The sequence below is a fragment of the Hydractinia symbiolongicarpus genome, chromosome 1 (assembly GCF_029227915.1).
Source record: "Hydractinia symbiolongicarpus strain clone_291-10 chromosome 1, HSymV2.1, whole genome shotgun sequence".
NCBI lineage: Eukaryota > Metazoa > Cnidaria > Hydrozoa > Anthoathecata > Hydractiniidae > Hydractinia > Hydractinia symbiolongicarpus.
This window is the reverse complement of record NC_079875.1, coordinates 4,767,391-4,788,193: the sequence shown is the minus strand read 5'-3', so window position 1 is coordinate 4,788,193 and position 20,803 is coordinate 4,767,391. Positions and strand designations below refer to the sequence as shown.

Genomic DNA, 20,803 nt, shown 5'->3' with positions numbered 1-20,803 from the left:
TACACACATATTTCTTGTTACTACTTTCCACAAAAATATTACACACATACTTGTCGTTGATACTTTTCCACAAAAAAAATACACACATACTTGTCGTTACTACTTTCCACAAAAATAATACACACATACTTGTCGTTACTACTTTCAACAAAAAAATACACACATACTTGTCGTTACTACTTTTCACAAAAAAATACACACATACTTGTTGTTACTACTTTCCACAAAAAAATACACACATACTTGTCGTTACTACTTTTCACAAAAAAATACACACATACTTGTTGTTACTACTTTCAACAAATATAATACACACATATTTGTCCTTACCACTTTCCACAAAAAATATACACATTCTAGTCGTTAATACTTTTCCACAAAAAAAATACACACATACTTGTTGTTACTACTTTCCACAAATATAATACACACATTCTTGTCGTTACTACTTTCAACAAAATAATACACACATACTTGTCGTTACTACTTTTCCACAAAAATAATACACATATACTTGTCGTTGATACTTTCCACAAAAATAATACACACATATTTGTTGTTACTACTTTCCACAAAAATATTACACACATACTTGTCGTTGATACTTTTCCACAAAAAAATACACACATACTTGTTGACTTTCCACAAAAAAATACACACATACTTGTCGTTACTACTTTCAACAAATATAATACACACATACTTGTCGTTGATACTGTTCCACAAAAAAAATACACACATACTTGTTGACTTTCCGCAAAAAAATACACACATACTTGTCGTTGATACTTTTCCACAAAAATATTACACACATTCTTGTCGTTACTACTTTCCACAAAAAAATACACACATACTTGTTGTTACTACTTTTCCATAAAAATAATACAGACATTCTTGTTCTTACTAATTTTCCACAAAAATAATACACACATACTTGTCGTTACTACTTTTCAACAAAAAAATACACACATACTTGTCGTTACTACTTTTCAACAAAAAAATACACACATACTTGTCGTTACTACTTTCCACAAAAATAATACACACATACTTGTTGTTACTACTTTCCACAAAAATAATACACACATACTTGTTATTACTACTTTCGACAAAAAAAATACACACATACTTGTCGTTGATACTTTTCCACAAAAAAAATACACACATACTTGTTGACTTTCCACAAAAAAATACACACATACTTGTCGTTACTACTTTCAACAAATATAATACACACATACTTGTCGTTGATACTTTTCCGCAAAAAAATACACACATACTTGTCGTTGATACTTTTCCACAAAAATATTACACACATTCTTGTCGTTACTACTTTCCACAAAAAAATACACACATACTTGTTGTTACTACTTTTCCATAAAAATAATACAGACATTCTTGTTCTTACTAATTTTCCACAAAAATAATACACACATACTTGTCGTTACTACTTTTCAACAAAAAAATACACACATACTTGTCGTTACTACTTTTCAACAAAAAAATACACACATACTTGTCGTTACTACTTTCCACAAAAATAATACACACATACTTGTTGTTACTACTTTCCACAAAAATAATACACACATACTTGTTATTACTACTTTCGACAAAAAAAATACACACATACTTGTCGTTACTACTTTCCACAAAAAAAATACACACATACTTGTCGTTACTACTTTCCACAAAAAAATACACACATACTTGTCGTTACTACTTTTCCACAAAAAAATAATACACACAAACTTGTTGTTACTACTTTTCCACAAAAATATTACACACATACTTGTCGTTACTACTTTCAACAAATATAATACACACATACTTGTCGTTACTACTTTCAACAAATATAATACACACATACTTGTCGTTACTTCTTTTCCACAAAAAATAATACGCACATACTTGTCTTTATTACCTGACTGATACAAAAAACGATGATTTAATTGGTTTACGGCTTATTTTAACAGGTTTTTGAATGAAGCCATACTAACCAGTTTTGGAATCCATTATTAAAATGTTAACATAAAAACATGAACAAATAACAAACATTTTCATACAACACAAGAAATATAAAAGTGGCTCCTTTAAAACCATCTTTTCGTTTCAATTCACATGAACAATGATTCGAATTTGTTTTGTGTACTTACAAAAGTTTTAAATCGAACAATCTTAAATTCAAAAAGTATCAAAATCGAACATGCCTTTTTTTCTTCCTTGGTGCCTTGAAATTAGCAACTTATATATAGCTTTGTTTGTTTTGTTAGCAAAGGAATAGCGAGGTCTGTGCCCTTGACCGAGGGCATTGTATTTTACAGTACAACATCAAAACCGGTCAGTATCCATTAATTACTCCTTCTCCACAAATTAATACACACATAGTTGTCTTTACTACTTTCCTAAATAAATGATACACACATATGCTATTATTTTTCCCAAAAAAAATACACACATACTTGGGCATATTGTTGGATTACAAGGACTTGATTCTTCTAGTGGCTCGATACACAGTTTACGTCCTCCATATAAACCTTTAGTGCATGTTCGTTTGCGACGTATTCTTCCATTGTTACATGGCTTATCACAACCAGACCATTCTGTCCATTCATTTGGGTATGCATGAACTAAAATAGAAGGATATTTTAGGACTTTTGATGAGAATTTTCAAGCTGTTTTGAAAAGATGATGGTGAAAGAAAACTAAGTATATTTTGATATTCGGAGGACCTTTTCATATTTTCCAAAATAATCAAGAATATTTGAGGAGATTATAATGGTGATGTCATGAGTGAAGAACAAATTATTAAGTTTTGAGGAAGCTTCTTAAAATTAAGAAGATTAAGCAGTTTTGAGGATGCGTTTCAATCCTCATATTACATTACAGGTCTGCTTACTATTTAGATAAACAAAAGCATACTTGGACAGTACTGTGGATTACATTCTCTTGTTTTTTCTAACTGACCGATACAAAAGACGCCACCGTAAAGTGGTGCTGGGTTATCACATGCACGAACACGGGTTTCTACACCACCACCACAAGTGTGACTGCATGCCAACCAGCTAGACCAAGTTGATAATCCTCCATGAACTAGTTGCGATAAGAAAATGTATGCAGAATCTCAGAGTTTAATGAGCAGGAAAGACAATTCTCATGCAAATAAGTTGCTTAAATGAGAGGAAACTTGAATTAAGATGCATTTAGTGATTTACTGATTCACTCGAAAACATCAACATAGTAACTACTCGCCTTACTTAAATAACTGAAAAACTAAAAAACTTAATTATGAACAGTAAAAGGAACTCTCTTTAATTTTATAAAATATCCTTACTTGGACAGTGTAATTCCCCACAATTTTCTGTTTCCGATGTTGGTCCATTGCAATAGTCAAAACAAGAACGGGACCTGCTTCTTACTCCTTCACATGTGGCTGAACATGCACTCCATGGTGACCAACCACCAAAGCCAATATCCGCTAGTGGTAACCAAAAGACAATATGCCAAATTTACCAAAACTATTTCACTCAAAATATTTCAATACTTTAGTCTTTGTAACCATTCCTTAAATATTTCCTTAATTGCAAAATTTACCTCCTGATAATGACAATACAATTACTCCAAGATCATCATAAAACAAGTCTTGGTAAAGTTAGATTTTCTGTACACAAGTACGAAAAATGTGTAAATAAATTTTCGTAGACCATAAATTTCGAGATTTAGGTCAAAAATCGAAAAAATTCAAACCTCTAGAAGTTAACATAGCACAACTTGCTTCATTTAGACCTCAAGCTATTTTTCCGTTAACATTATCAAGTTCACATTCTTGATTAACAAGGCTTAACTTTAAATGATAAAAGTAAACTACCTGCTTCAATACAATGACACAGTCTTTTATGCTTTTGTGAAGGAGGCACAGCATCACAATCCACATTATCAGGAATGTCTTCGTATTCACCACAAACACTTTCCAAACAGTATGGAGCATAGCTATTTTTCCAGACCTTGTTCGCATTATCTGCTGTGTAATGAAGAATAACATCACCAAAGCCATGCACACTGTTTCCAGTCTCAATGTTTGGAGAACACTTAAGAGCTACAATGAACAAAACCTATTTTAACAAATAAATCTTCTCCAACAGTGGGACATGTTACTACTACAAAGACACTAAAATGTAAAGCTATCTCTAACATCACAAGAAAACAAATTGAAGTACTCAAAACACCAAATTTTTAGAAAAACTTTAAGAATAATATGATGTCAAACAGATAATACAGCCATAAAAGAGACATACATACATTTACTACTACAGAATGCTGTGCATGACATCCCTCCGTCAGCTAGATAATGTCTTGATCCATCGCAGCCAGTTAAGTTCAAGCAACGTTTCTGCACATACTTTGTCTCTTTGCAAAAGTTGTTAGGCACAGTATCTTTCTGGAACAATTGGTAACCCGAACATACTTTTACACCATCCAGTCTACTTCGTTTACATGTTATGGGACAATCAGATAGTTGTCTAAATGGTTCATATCTTCCACCATAAACTAAAATACAGTAACAGTATGAATATTTCTACAATTTGTTGCAAAAAATGTAAAATTTCCGATTTTGTGCTATAGTTACAGAATTCAAAGATCACCAAATTTCCAAAGAAATTTGATATAAAAATTTTTATTAAATAAGATTTAGCCTACCTAGTCAAAAGCGCTTATTTTGAAACTGTTTTTTTATTAATACGAATTTTAAATATAGTACAAGAATTGAAAAATTTTGTTCTTTAAACCCATAAATAGATAAAATATCAGGTTTACTTACTAAAATTGTTTGGCACTATTACTGATGACGAGGGTGATGAAGGTGATGGTGTTATACCTAGTATTATAATATACTTTAGTAATTGATAGTTAATCACTTACTTTGGAAAACTTTATCCTTAATTTTTATTTAATTGTTATGTTTAATTTTAATTTTGAAAAAGCTCCTATGATGCTTCAACTCTCGCTATTGTTAAGCATCTGGATTGATTAAGTAAGCAGCCATTTAGGCATTGGGATTGGCCTAGCGCTCTTGAAAACAAGTCAATATTGACTGATATCGCCTATTGTCAAATGAATGTAAAAAAGCACATGTTTTTGATTGGGTGTCCCTACTCTCCAGTAGAGGATTCGAAATCAAAACCACCCGATCGCTTACGCCGAGTCGGGTGGTTTTGATTCTATCATGGATCAATTTCACTACTCGAGCAGAAAGCGGTATAAGAAACAAGGCCTGTGCATCTGATGAAGCCCTTGATTCTTAGGTCATCCCTTTACCCACACAAAATCCTTTCTCTATATACGATACTTCAAATCCTCCACTGGAGAGTAGGGACACCCAATCAAAAACATACATTAAAAAACATTTCATAGGATAGAAACAACAATGTCAAGTTTTAAAAATCCTGATTCAAAAGCTTTTCAAAATAGCTAATTACGTATCTACATTGTGTATGAAAAAGATGATGAGATATCCAATATTTAATACAGGACAACGAACTTATAACACAAATATGTCGTCTCTCAATTTCAGATTTTGTCTTTCAGGTTTTTGGTTACTTATTCAAAACCTATATGATTTTTGCCTTGCTATTCAAATAATTTACTTCTTTTTGCTGTAATTAAACTTAACTGAAACTTTACAAATTTTTCTGGTTACAAGTATTAAACATCGCAATGTTTTATTTGCATCGATTTACTCCATACCCACTTTCAAATTCTGCATAGACAGAAGTGATCTGAATTTCGTCAGAACTAAAATAGGTAACCTGTTTAGGTACCACCAGTCTTCACAAACGACCAGAGAACCAGCAGCAAAAAAACATAGGGGAAGAAGAACAAACAGAAATCATTCTCCAGACAAAACAACCCTATGTAAACAGCCTAAGATAACACTAATCCAAAAAAAATGAAGTGAAAACATGTAAAGCAAGCAAATTTTGAATATAGAAGTAAGAATAACAAGGTGAGACCAAAAAAAGAAAAAAAAGACTAGGCCTGCCAAACTACTTGGGGCCTTGTGGTACATGCTATGAACTTTCTTACTCTTGTTAAAGCTTGTTTTCTACTGTTTTTTTTCTTACCTACAATGATGGCCAAAAAGTATTTTTATATTGTTGCAACACAACTATGGAGCTGTATTAGCAGCCTAAACAACCAAATTTCTTATGCAAACACTTAATTTGTTAAACAAGAAAAAAAGAGGCTAAATTGTTGTGTTTCTATTATTAAAAACAAACAAAAGAAACAAATCAGCCTGAATAATACTAAAAATATAAAACTGACAGCCTCCTTTCCCCCCCAAAAAGTTTTGCAGAAAGTGTGCTTCCAGTGCCAAAAGTCTGTAGCATAAAGGGCGAAGTATATGCAGTAGGATCCCTTTTGAAGAACTTGCACAAAAAATTGCAATAGTTTGAAAAATAAATTAATTTAAAAATAAGTTCAATCTTGCCATATTTAGGGACAGAAACTTGGCAAGGAAAAATTTTAACAAGATCAAAACATCGCAAAATTTTGCAACAAATTTCACATAGAAAACTTTTGCGAAAATCAAAATCAATTCTTTCAAGAATGGCAAAAATTCTTCTTTTCTTCTTCTTCTCTCTTATTATAAGCAATCAAAACCCTGTATTAATTACTGTTTAAGAGATCTGGATTTCTAAGAAATGTTAGCACCACAGAAGAATGAAAACGAGATTTTCCTATTTTGATTCTTTTGTGGTGAAAAATATCCCTAACTTTGCCTGAAATACTACACATCCCTTCGCAAGTATGACTAAAAAGACTTGAAAAAAGCAAATATCCTTTAAACATGAGCTGGGAGGAGTTTCTTCTAATACATTTTCTAAACAGAAAAATTAAAGGAAGTAAAATAAGTACTTTCTACGATGTACATATACTTGATTTGGCTCAAAATGTTTGAAATAAAAGGAAAAGAACAGAATATATATTTAGCTTTAAAAATATTCAAAGGATAATGTTTGTGCTATCTCCATTCACTGCTGGATTTCTGGGTTATTTTGTATAGACTGCTTGTTCACTGCTGGTTCTTTGGCACTGGTTACCTGTTTTAGGCTTAACTTTAAAATTTTAACATAACTGTTAACAATAGTAGCAAGTTATATTATTATAAAAATACTAAAATTTCTAGGTAAAGTTAGTCGATGCACAAATACAATAACAAATTACCCTAGGCTGTCCTAAGGTTAGTTTTTATAAACTCTCAAATATATATTTAAATGACTACTCGTTGTTAATTTTTCAGTTGTTCTTGTTTTCCCATCTACAGTTAACTTACCATTTGTAGTTGGTGTGACGCTTGTTGTCATGTTGCCACCTGCACTTGGCATTGTACTTGCAGTCGAATTATTGTTTGTGGTTGTCGTGGCACCTGTATTTGCAGTGTTACTTGTAGTTGTATCACCACCTGCATTTGGTGTGGCACTTGTACTTGTATCCCCACCTATATTTGGTGTGGTACTTGTAGTTGTATTGCCACTTGCATTTGGCGTGGTACTTGAAGTTGTATTGCCACCTGCATTTGGCGTGGTACTTGAAGTTGTATTACCAACTGCATTTGGCGTGGTACTTGTAGTTGTATCGCCACCTGCATTTGGTGTGGCACTTGTAGTTGTATCGCCACCTGCATTTGGCGTGGTACTTGTAGTTGTATCACCACTTGCATTTGGCGTGGTACTTGTAGTTGTATCACCACTTGCATTTGGCGTGGTACTTGTAGTTGTATCACCACTTGCATTTGGCGTGGTACTTGTAGTTGTATCGCCACCTGCATTTGGCGTGGTACTTGTAGTTGTATCACCACTTGCATTTGGTGTGGTACTTGTAGTTGTATCGCCACCTGCATTTGGCGTGGTACTTGTAGTTGTATCACCACTTGCATTTGGCGTGGTACTTGTAGTTGTATCACCACCGGCATTTGGCGTGGTACTTGTAGTTGTATCACCACTTGCATTTGGCGTGGTACTTGTAGTTGTATCACCACCTGCATTTGGTGTGGTACTTGTAGTTGTATCGCCACCAGCATTTGGCGTGGTACTTATAGTTGTCATTACTGTTGTTGTTGTTGTGTTAATATCTGCAGTCAAAATATTGTAACAAGAAGTATAAAACCATAAAAACAAACAGAAATTAAAGATACAAGAAAAGAAAATACTTGTGTTAAATTAAAATTGAGTTTAAGAGTAAGATAAACGTAAACAGCATCAACATAACATTTTCTTGTAAAAACTGTGTAAGATTTGCAACAGTAAATCTAAGCAGGTTTAAACTAGTTTTAAAACTGCGATACACAAAAAATCTAAAATAAAGTTTCACCTACCGTTCAGCACATACTCTAAAAAAAAACATGAAAATAATACACATCAATTGAATCATGATGTTTTTTTACATAGTGAAAGGTATAATATAATTTGATGTTATAAAAAACTAAAATGTTGTTAAATATATTAATTCGGGTATATGACTTCACAGTAAAAATAAGTACGAGAAGTTTGATTGATGATGACATCTTTTTTATTTCATTTTAACGGATATTTCCTCTTGTTACTACAAGACTTTATCAACGTAAATTGTTACAATTATCTTACAAGTTTTTTAAATATAATTTTCATCAACTACATAATACACAGAGGACGTATAAAACAATACTTAACAAAACATATAACACATAACGGCAAACCCAAGGGTATTTAAATTATACACCGTTGGTAAGGGTAACGTCCACCGCGCGGAGCACAAATGCACTCCTCCCCTTGTTGACTATAAATAATATTTATCCTAAAACAATTTTAATGGAACAGACATTTCATGTACATTAAGCGTGGGACTGTTATCACGAATATGCATGGCCTCAGCTATTTTCCTCTTTTTAGAGTGGTGAACATTATCTATTAAAATACTGAAGTTCTTTTGTTCAGCAAGTGGTGATTCTCAGTGACTGAATGTTTTAGGATGTGAGAGTTCTCATTCTTTCATTCATGAAACGATTAGAAATAACTAATTGAATTTGTGTAACCCTTACTTAAAAAATGTTGTGTTTTTCACAACAACAACAGTGAAAAAAATGGCAGACAATGTTTTTAACCATGTTGCAGAAAAACTACACATTTGCTAGATAGCTCTGTACGACAACATCATAATAAGCAAGTTCAAATGTTTTCAGTGATAACAAATTAAAGTTTAAAGGAGAGGCGAACAAAAAACTATTTTGTTGCAGCCAAAAAATAAATTTTAAGCAAGAAAGAAAAAATTTTCTAAATCCTAAAATCTACTAAAATAACTACTATAATTCACGACTAAGTATCCATGTATCTTTCTAACAACATTTTTACAGAATTTTCAGGACTGTATGGGATGAAAACAAATAGGCTTTGAATGTACTGACCAGTACACATCAAAAGTAAGATTTTTGACTTGAGATAACCAAGAATATTTTACGTACTATAAGTAGTAACAGCATTTTATAACCTTCGTTTAAACCTCTCTGAACTGAAGATATATCTGTCATAACCGAAATAATATTTTTTTTATGTTCCAAGTCCCTTTTTAACAACATACTACGTGCTTCGAACGATAAAATATGTTATGATGAGGTGGCGCCCAATTTGAATAATTATAAATACCGGAAACATTTAACAACAAATCGAACGGGCAATATGGTGGCTTCATTTTTATTGACGATTTGTTACTTCATTTTATCTTTACTCACAAAGTAAATGTCAATTTGTTCAGTACGTTCAGTAGTATAAAATAATAAAAATATGTTCGTCAGATGTTGTTCAAATTTGCTTTTTTGATTTTCAACTTATTCTTGTTACATTATTCTGTGAGTATTGACCTGTTACTTTCACAATAAGAAGAAATATATCCCATTGTTTTGGCAAAAGTGTAAATTCTGAATTATAAATAATTCCGCACTCACAAAGATGTAAACAAAACTAGTAGTTTTAAAAGACTGTTTTATATTTTAATTCTAGTGTGTTGTCGTTCTGCAAAATTTTAGGTGAAAATTTGCTGCTTTTATGTGAAACTCTACGAATATTTTTAACATCAAAACATTAATCCTCAGAACTTTTTTATCATAATGGCTGTAAAAAAGTGATATAAATTATTATGGAACAGATCAAGTCAGGCGGTTTGGTCTTCAAAATCAACACTGTCATCATGACTTTTATTAAGCAGTCGTGTCGTGCGCAGTTCGCCTCTCCTTTAATCATTCATGCCTAACCGAAAAGAATTTTTAAATACGTATCCATTGATATCAGAGTAATTAGAACTTTTTAACTTTTAAAGAATACAGATGATGTTTTCCAAAACTCTCTGCATTTTTAACAATTACTTTCCTACAAAATTGGTTCATTTCCAAATATCAAATGTTCTTTGAAATAGTAATAGATGCAAGTAAAACAGTTCTTAAGTATTTTTTAAAAAAAGCTTCATTCTTGAGTTACTTTACTTCTTTCATATAAGATTTTTTCAAATAAGATATGGAAAAAAACACTTTTAGAAAAGCTGTAAAATAATGCATTTCTTTTAAGAATTACTTAAAAAAAATTGTCATTCATGTTTCCTTAGGCAGGTTTATTTTTCATATTTTTGTATGCTTTTACAAAAATTTAAGAGAAGCTGACTAGATCAAAAAAGGTTTAAAATTCTTTATTTTCAGTTGTTTTCAGACGTTTAATTTATGATCTTAGGTTGATCTAAGATGTTGATTTTGTCCTTATTGATCATTAGCGTTTTGACCCCATTAGCTTTTTTTGTTAATAAGGTAAAAAATCAACAGACATTTGGTAGCCTTAAGGTTAAAATGGAAGTTTTGACCTTAGCAACCGAGACCAAATAAAGAATTGAGTGGCTTGTGAAAAAAGTGTAAAATTTCCTAATACAGACATTGTCTATCATAGGAGAAGCTATATTGATTGACACTGTATTTCTAAAACTTTAAGCCAAAACCTACCAAAACCAAAGGCATAATCCGGGCAATCTTCAATCAACATCAATTTCATTTGATCAAGGTTTGCTCCTTGCGGACATGGAGTTAAATCTGATCGAGAATCAACAAAGAACATGGTTTCTGTAACAACGAAGTACCTACAGCTATCTAAACCAACTAGAAAAAAAAATATAGTGCTAGCTTAATTAAAATTAGACTTAAAACGATTTTTAAAAGAAGGTACATGTTAATTTATGATGTCACTGGCAAAACAAGGTTTTAACTTTCGCTGGCAATCAACTGTGCACATAAAGAAGTTACAACTTTATAAGAGTAATAAAAGGTTGTAAATGTTTACATGCTCATATAATGTATTAAAAATTAATAATATGGACATAATGTACTCAAGCAACCTAAAATCTTCAAGAATATAACTTTGCCTCCTTTGTACCTTTTTAATTAGTGTATTTATTAATTATTTCAATTATTAATTAGGGAATTTACCAACGGTATATACATCAAAAGAATGGTAACTTGATGTGATCATGGCTTGAGCTCAAGCCAAAAGTTTTGCTATAAAAAACCTGTAGTATTTTGTTAATTTTTTTTCTTCAAGATACCTCCTTTCAAAATACACAACGAAGTTTACCAGTTAGCTTTCATAAATTTCACCAACAAAACAAAGCAAATAAAATATATATTCATGCTTTTCTTCCATGCAATGAGTAAATCCTCTAAACATAATCACTTCAATAGGAAATTATACCTTGCCAAAAACCTAAACTTTAGGTCAAATTCTTTGGACTTTCTGATACAACAAAATAAAATAAAAAAACTATTTTAGCTTATTTGATGTCGCTGAATCTGAATTATTGATTTAAAAATTCACTGGACCACTCCATCAATATGAAACACACCCTCAATCTCAAAACGCATTGTTTAAAATGACAAAACCAAGTAGAATTAACTAGTAATGTATTTGAAAAAAATATGGTTGATCTAATTCTATCCGTCAAAATAAATACGCTTTGTGTTGCTTGGGTTTTTAAATCCCTTTATTTCTGCTTATTAATAAAAGTTTAAATTCGAAACTACTGAATTTGTCTTGATCAATGTAAAAATACTCATTTTGACAACTCATACATCATTTTCTTTCTTTTCTTTAACACGGGAATGCAAAATATCAGATTATTGGAAAGATTTTTCCAGTTTGAATTTAATGTTGTTAGATGCAAAAAATGAGAATTCACAGATACTACTATAAAACGCCTTTCGCCATGCTGATCGCAAGTAACATAAGTGACAAAGTTTTTGAATTAAGAAAATATTTCTTAAACTAAAAAATGTATCTTGTAATGCTTGCTGTCTGTCTTAACTCCCATAAATTGTTGATTGGCTTATGAGTAGCATTGAAAAATGTTCTTACTTGTTAACATATAAAAAAAACAGGATTAATTTTCTGTTCCCACGCACATTTTAGAAAGTTGTTGTTATGCATAAAAATGGTCTTATAAATTAAAAAAGAGCTGACAGTAATTTTCATAATAAAGGATGGTTTACCTATACAAAAAATTGTTTATAAAGTTTTACTTTACCAGTTTTTATCTCTTCCATAACAGGGCCCGCTTCACCATTCTTGAATTGAAAACAAAAACTTTCTCCATCAGTAGATTCTTTTACAGTAAGCACACCAGAACTATTCATTTTAAAGATGTATGGACCAAAATCATTTGCTGTCGCAGACATCTGTAATTTTTTATTATCTGCAAATGCATCCAATGTCCAGTAGTTAGTTTTTTGTAAATAAATTTTGACGTTAACATTAGCTAAAAAAAGAAGTGTAAATAAAAATATGTTAGAAAATACAAAAAATGTAAAAAATACAAGTAACAATCTGGTTTTGTTACTTTCTGTTAGTAGTGATATTATGTTGACCGCGTGGTCAACATAATATCACTACTAACAGCACAACTTAATGATATTGTAACCTTTATTATTTCGTTGGGCAAACAAATAGCAAAAAAAAATTGTATCAGATTTTATTATAGCACAATTGTTTTGTTTGTAGTATTCTATGATTGATGAAAATTCAGAATGCATGCATACATACATTGTCTATTAGTAAAGTGCAAATAATTAAAAAGACTTGTTAAAAGAGTTTTCTGGTTATTGTAACCTTATAACCTTAATTTTTCGGTTTGAAGAACACAACGATTATATATTTGGCAACTAATTTTTCGCCCCCTTGATGATTTTTCATAACTAACTCCTTATTGCTATGTTATATGGCTATGAAACTTATTGACTTTTAATATTTATCTATTAGACACATGCATGCCAAATTTTTAGGTCCCATACCTTTCAGAGGCTTTGATATTGGCCATTACTCGAAACTACCCTTAAAAATCTCTATGAAATCCTTATAATGGGTTAAATTTAATAACTCCTGTTAGGATTATCCCTAGAACTTGAAACTTGCAACACAACTTTGTTTTATTAAGAAGAATCATTTTGTATAATTTAGACACATGATTAATCCGATTTCCCGATTTTGTCAGATTTTACCCGAAAATCGGGGAAAAACGGATTTTCGGGCAATTTTTGGCAATTTGTTATGGGATCCACGTAAAAAACGGAAAATATGTTTAATAACTTTTATTTAGCTTTCAGAAACTTTAAACAGAACGTAAAAATATGCTCTAGAACTAAAGTAATTGAATTTAAAGCAGATAGTGGCATATTTAACAAATTTGAAGCCTTTGATGGCGTCACAGAAAATGTGCTGACGCAACCAAAAATTTATTGCTGCCATTTTGTTCCTTTTGTGACGTACTATAAGTGTAGTAAGTTTGATTCAATTTGGACAAGCCTATGAAAAGTTATTGGGGGGGGGGGGGGGGGGGAGGATTCAGCCACATCCCACTAGGGCTGTAGTTATGTCTATTGAAAATAAAATTATGCACTTGATGTTTGATTATGTGTGGCCACATGCAAAACTTAAAATGGCAGTTAAAGTGTTTTTTGAAAATAACTTCAAAAACATTTATATCTTTTAAGTAAACCCACTGTTGTGAAATACAACTTTGTTCAACTTACATGTTAGTGTTGAAGTCAATTTTTTACCATCTGATTCTTCTTCTAAAGTAAAATTATTATTAATTAAAATCTATTAGCTTTATTATAATTATAGGATGGCATGTGTTTATTGCAACAAAGATATATCTGTGTTCCAAGCAAGCATGGAAATTTATTTTAGGATTAGGAAGCAGAACATGTTTCATAGTATGGTTATCACAGTAGTATACCCCATCAAGTCAGTTTGATTCATTAAAATATGGAATAAAACAATAGCCTCTAAATAAAATGTAAATGGAATATTTTTATTTGAACTTTTCCAAATTTATTTAGAATATGCATATAAAGTAATCTTTGCAAGTATGTCTCTATATTTGCGGTAAAATTTTACAAGTTATTGAAATATATGCCAACTATGTTTGCAATTGCATCAGAATGATGACAATGAATTTTAGTGATAATTAAAGTTTTTCGAGACTAAATTTAGATCCACAAAAACGATCCCAAAGTGTACATTTTGTTTTTGCAAAAGACATTTTTAACAAAAACTTATATTCAAAGATTTTATTGTCATTTTTATTGTCACTCCACCAAGAACAGAATTTATGGATACAATCCTTATGTATGCATCAAATATTTCTACGTAATTTCACACAAAATATACTTACCTATTACAAGAGTATAAGTACAGGTGGATACAAAACGTATTTTGTCACCATCTGGACAAAAAACATATTGTGGGAAAGATTGCATACTTATGTGTGTTCCATTTATGCTAAACAATGGAGCGTTAGTACCAGTTGTCCCTATAAATATATCAAATTAAAAAAACATGTTACACTAAAAACATGAAAGATTTGTCTACTTAAAATCTAATTATACGAGAATTGAAGCCTAAACAATTTAAAAAAAAAATAAGTATGGGATTATCACGATATTTTGTAAATATTATACATGTTAACCCTATTTAGGCTTTTTTGTTTTTCTGGACTGGAGGAGGGGGACTTGGGCGAAAGGTTTTGATAGAAATAATGCAGATGCAGACACCATATAATTTACAATAGAATCGATTGCAGAAAAAAATAAAAAGATTCCCATCCGACCAAAAATTTTCCGTTTCTATAATAAAAGCAAAGTAAAAACACTCAAGAACTTTATTTCCAAAGTCCTAATTTACATTTTTCTGGTAGGCGAATTTTAGGACAGTATTTAAAACATTTGAATGGAGTTAGAACAACTCAGAACAAATACCCAATTTTCCATATCCATCTTGCCGTAAATGAAAACGAGGCCGTATTCTCTAAAACGAGACAATTGTAGTACAAATTATTTTACTGTCATTCACTGAGTTGAACAAAACCAGATTTGCTTTACTTTAGCAGCTATTTTTTAATTAAAATATGGATCAATTTAAGTCATTACTTCCTGAAGGAAAGCATGTTAGTTGTTTGGAAGATCTATATGAATTAAGCGTCAAAGAATTGAAGAAAATACTGTCTTCCTTTAAGAAAAAACTATCAGTTGTTAAAGCCGACTTATTCTTCAGAGTTTATGCTATCTTTTGTAAATTATTGGCTCTTGATGTCACAGAACTATCTTCCTCAGAGGTTTTGGATGCTTACTTTGTATCTCAAAACACAATGTTTGGTTGTGGAATATTGCCATGAAGCACAGACCTTAGATCATTACCCCCATTTAATTTCATTCAGTTGTATTAATATCTTGTCTTTAAAACTGTCAAATACAAACATATCTTACTGAAAAGTAAGTTATAAAAAGATGAAGGATTTCCAGTTTTTTATGAAGGATTCGTTGATTCATTTTCAGCATAGAAAAAAATGAGCATGGCATTACTTATGAACAGGTTGCAATACATCCATATGTTAAAAATTTGACAGATAATATCCTGGTATCAACGTCAGTAAAGTTGGTTTGTTTTTATCTGAATCTCATCTTTTTCTTAGTGCTTTCTTAGAATAGGATTGTATATTGTCATAATCATAGTTGGCTATTAAAATCCTTCATCGAATATGATAAAGTTTAGCAAGTGCCATCCAAGATAAAAGGCTTTGTTTAAAAGAAGTTAATGGGAAGGTCAGAGTCATCCATAGTACTACTAAGTTCAAGGTCAGATTTTTTGCGCACAAAAGTTACACAACCATTGAACAATATACCAAAAAGTGCTTCATAGAGAAAAGAGTTTCAATGAAAATTTCAGTGCAGTCTATTAACATGCGTGTGGTTGGATAATCTTTAAACTGTGTCGGCATATATTTATGTATTAGCTTTTGTGATGGAAAAAGAAAATTAAGGGAAGTTTGTGGTACAGAAAGTTTATCCATGTTGTAAATATTTTTAAAATATGTACTAGTGATACTCCAAAGATCAACTAAAAACAATCTGTTAGCCTGAGCAATGTGAGAAAAAATAATTTTTTAAACTTATTTTCCTTTTCCGGCCTGGTTTAATGGTAGCGGTTTTCTTTATAAAATACGTTGGATTTGTAAATAAGGGAAAAAAGCTTGCCAATAATGTAACTGTTGAAATTTTGGCTCCATGCATTCAAAAGCAACCATGAAAGCATGGTAATTAGGAAAGCAAGTATAAAATTTAACATTGTCTTTGAATTTTTCTATGGTTGTATGGTTATTTTCATAATCATTCACTTTTGCTTTTAAATTTGCAATTTTTTACTCCTGTTCCTAAATTCCCTACAGTGAGAGTCAAGATTTTAGTAAGATTCTCATTCATTAAACATATATTTGCTAGCTCATTACTAAGAAAGGGCTGACAGAAATAACCATGATCATGAGGGAAAGGAATCTCTTTTGGAGATGGTTTTTAAAAAGGTGCATGGACAAATGAAAAGTTGGTTCTTCATTGATCTTAAGCTTGGTGAATTTTCATCATAAGAGAATGAATTTCAAAAACATATTTTCATCCTGTTGCCTAAATTCCACTTAAATTGGTGAAAGGGGTGGGGACATTAAAACACTACATCTACAAAAGAGCATAATTGATGGAAAATTCATCAGACAATTGTAGCTATACATTTTCAATTCTTTCTGTTTGGGATGAAGTTTGGGATGATCAGACTTTTATTCAGACTAGCTAGCTTGCGACATACTGAGAAAGCAAAAGAAAAGCAGGTGTGTAACGATTTAGCTGTTTCTTTCAGAGCTAAATTTTTCCTTAAATATCAAGTTTGTTGTTGTCTTAAGCCGAAAAGTATTTTCTTTAAGCACTTTTTTTGTAAGAATATACTCTGAAAAATGAGTCTGAAGTTTAGAATATCCTAAGAATTTTTGGACATTTTTCATTTTTATTTCAAAACTTTTTTTTATTATTTTTCTTGTTCCACATGCTTATATTTTTAGACGTTCTGTTTCGGTGTTTATAAACATAAAATAATGCAGGTTGTGAGCAATCTCTATCCCAGGTTTTTTTTCTTTTTGTCATCCCGTTATAAAAGAGACAAAGAGCTCGGGTCAAGGTTTAAATGTCAGTTTTGAAAAATTAAATTACTGTGTTGCATGTTTTTGTTTTGTATCCCTTACATCGGTTTAATGAGAGATTTCTAACAACTGACACAAAGCATATTAGATTTATCAAAATTTATTTTAACTTCTCAGTTTTCAATTATTTTATTACATACAAGGTAGGTTTCTAATACCACAACCTAACTTAACTCTATTTAGATTGAGGTGTGTGTGTGTGTGGTGCGTAGGGAGGGATAGATGCGCTATAGCAACCAGTTTGTTGAATTTGTTCAAGAAAAAATCCTGTTTTAAGCATTGTTTTTACTCACTCTAGTTCTGTAAAAAACCCTAACGTATATAAAATAACTGAGGAATTTAGACAAACAAGAGACTACTAGTAAAAACAAAAAATCTAGACATACTGGTTTTTAATTCTTCACCAAGATCACCTTCTGTAGTTGGTTCCCCAGCAATATTATGCAATGCAATATATAAAATGTTATTGTTATTATCAGTAACTCGCAATTTAGAATCACTGTCCAAATTGAATACATATGGCACTTCACTTTCAATGGTTACTTTTTTGTCATCTCCAAAAGACTCCAATCCAAGTTGCTTCTTAAAGCGTGTAAACATACGAAACGGTTTGTCTAAAACAAATTTTAAAAATGATTTGCCATAACAAAAAATAAAAAATTTGAGCACCAACAACAGAATCACATAGGCGTTATACCTGGGACTAGAAATAAGTTACATAATATATACAACTGATAGATATATTATATTGATATTATGTAATGTAAATACTAATTTTAAAGAATGTATATATATATATATATATATATATATATATATATATATATATATATATATATATATATATATATATATATATATATATATATATATATATATATATATATATATATATATATATATATATATATATATATATATATATATATATATATATATATATATATATATATATATATATATATATATATATATATATATATATATATATACATTCTTTAAAATTAGTATTTACATTACATAATATCAATATATATATATATATATATATATATATATATATATATATATATATATATATATATATATATATATATATATATATATATATATATATATATATATATATAAAAGAAACCCGTTTTTAGGTTTATATATATTTCGGCTTCAAGCCTTCATCATTACATTGACTAGTCTGTCCGTGACAGGTAAAGTGATGTATTCATTTTTCTTTGATGTCACAACGTCAATAACATGAATTTAACGTCAACAATAGCTTAAATTTTTATGAATGAAGCCATTACAAGGCACATAAAACCTTGAGGCCAAATGACTTAAAAACAGGGTGGTGATGCTAGTCATCTCTCACTGGATGGGCAACTAGGGACGTTGCGCCGTAACGTCGCAAAAGTTACCATATTAGACATGTATTTTTGGCGAAATCAAAGCAAAATGACACATCCACTTTGCCTGTTACAGACACACAGACACACTCTCCGTATTAACATAAGAGACTAGTCGATAAGGCCCGTGGAAAAATCCACTTAGTCAAAAGGCCATTAAAAAAAGTTGCTTTAGATGTTTTGCTGACATAAGCAATGCATATGCAAAAAAAAATGTTTTTAAATCTTACGCAAAATGTCATATGTAAAACCTTACATCATCGGCATTATGTGCTTTATTGTTTGTCCCAAAATAGTTTTATATTTTTTATATATCATCATCATCATCATCATCATTTTTGGCTTAATGTCCGTTTTTCATGCTAGCATGGGTTGGACGGGGTATATTAATGACCCTCCTGCCAAGTCTTTCTCGGTCTGCCACTTTCTTACCCAATTATGCCCCTCCATTCGTTCCAAGTGCCCCAGCCAATTCAATCTTCTTATCTTGATAACATCTTTAATTTTACGGATACTTAGTCTGCTTCTTAGCTTATCTGAACTCTTTCTGTCTCTCAGACTGGCATTACACATCCACCTAACCATTCTCATATCATTCCTTTCTACACGGTCAAGATCTTCCTGCTTCACTGCCCATGTCTCACTACCGTACAGCATACTTCTTACACAGGCCTCACACAACCTATCTTTTACCTCAATTGACAAGACTCTGCTAGTCAACAAAGGAAGTAACTCTCTGAACCTTTTCCATGCAGAACCTATCCTGCAAGTAACACTTCTTCCAACACACCCTTCACTGCCCAACATATCACCTAAGTAACAGAAGTTCTGAACTATCTCTAACGAGCCACTGTTGTACATCATTGAAGCTGGAAATACTTCATTCTCTATAATCTCACCTTTGCAACGCTCTTAACTTTCCACCAATACTACTGCACTTCTTATGCACCCAATGCTTGCAAGTCTGACAAAAAATTGAGTTACTACAACCCCTTTCCTGCAAACTCCACAAGGCCACTTTCCAACTACAAGGTCACACTTGGCTGCAATGCTACTAATCATGACTTTAGACTTTGCTGTGTTCACCTTTAGCCCTTTCTCTTCTAGTCTAGTTACACAAAATAAAAAAAGAACAGCTTGCAAGGTGCTAAAACTAATTGATAAAAAGTTACAACAACGATACACACAACATTGACATTCACAACACAAATACTCACAAATCAGACACCAACAGTCACAACAGGGACAATAACAATGCCAGAAATAATGCTATAGTGATTATGTTGAAAGCCCTCAGTATTTTATTCTGAAATGTCAAAAAGTTGGCCTGCAAGAGTTACCACAAGTCAACAAAAATAAGTTTTTTACACATTTTACACACATTTTAAATATTGTCTTTCCCTTAAAAGCTTATACACAAATATGAAAAAGCCATAGTTTCAAAAACATCAAATGTAAATCTACAAAAATCAGTCATTTCAGTTGCATACCATTCTCTCCCACAAACATTTATATACACGAAATGTAAAAATCAACCAGTTAAGAATACAAAAATTTTTCTTTTTTAGTATGATGATCCGTACTGCCCTTTACCAACAATTCTGAACCTAAATGTCAAAAAATCAATAAAGCAAAGAATAGACTTGAATTAAAAAAGATCACTATTTTTGAAACATTGTATACGGTTCGAAAACAAAGGTTTACAGAAAATGTAAAACAGATTGGTTTTTGAGAAACACATCTAAATCAACAAAAATAATTTCATTCAGCATGTCGTATATTGCCATTACCCATCAATCTTCCACAAAAAGATTATG

At 31.1% G+C, this 20,803-nt stretch overlaps 1 protein-coding gene across 4 annotated transcripts in view; it reads right to left on the bottom strand.

The window, feature by feature from the left end:
• The window catches only part of LOC130632586 (uncharacterized), a 79,577-nt gene that overhangs the window by 16,762 nt on the left and 42,012 nt on the right, over positions 1-20,803 (bottom strand). For all 4 annotated transcript variants that reach the window (XM_057444488.1, XM_057444490.1, XM_057444485.1 and 1 more), the window contains 13 exons: positions 17,970-18,197; positions 14,737-14,874; positions 14,090-14,131; positions 12,589-12,819; positions 11,018-11,170; positions 8,378-8,392; positions 7,337-8,134; positions 4,820-4,876; positions 4,300-4,548; positions 3,869-4,096; positions 3,335-3,478; positions 2,923-3,093; positions 2,463-2,630 (listed from right to left, as the gene is read on the bottom strand). In XM_057444488.1, the coding sequence (XP_057300471.1) occupies positions 2,463-2,630; positions 2,923-3,093; positions 3,335-3,478; positions 3,869-4,096; positions 4,300-4,548; positions 4,820-4,876; positions 7,337-8,134; positions 8,378-8,392; positions 11,018-11,170; positions 12,589-12,819; positions 14,090-14,131; positions 14,737-14,874; positions 17,970-18,197 (2,622 nt within the window). The remainder of the gene's footprint in view (positions 1-2,462; positions 2,631-2,922; positions 3,094-3,334; positions 3,479-3,868; positions 4,097-4,299; positions 4,549-4,819; positions 4,877-7,336; positions 8,135-8,377; positions 8,393-11,017; positions 11,171-12,588; positions 12,820-14,089; positions 14,132-14,736; positions 14,875-17,969; positions 18,198-20,803) is intronic.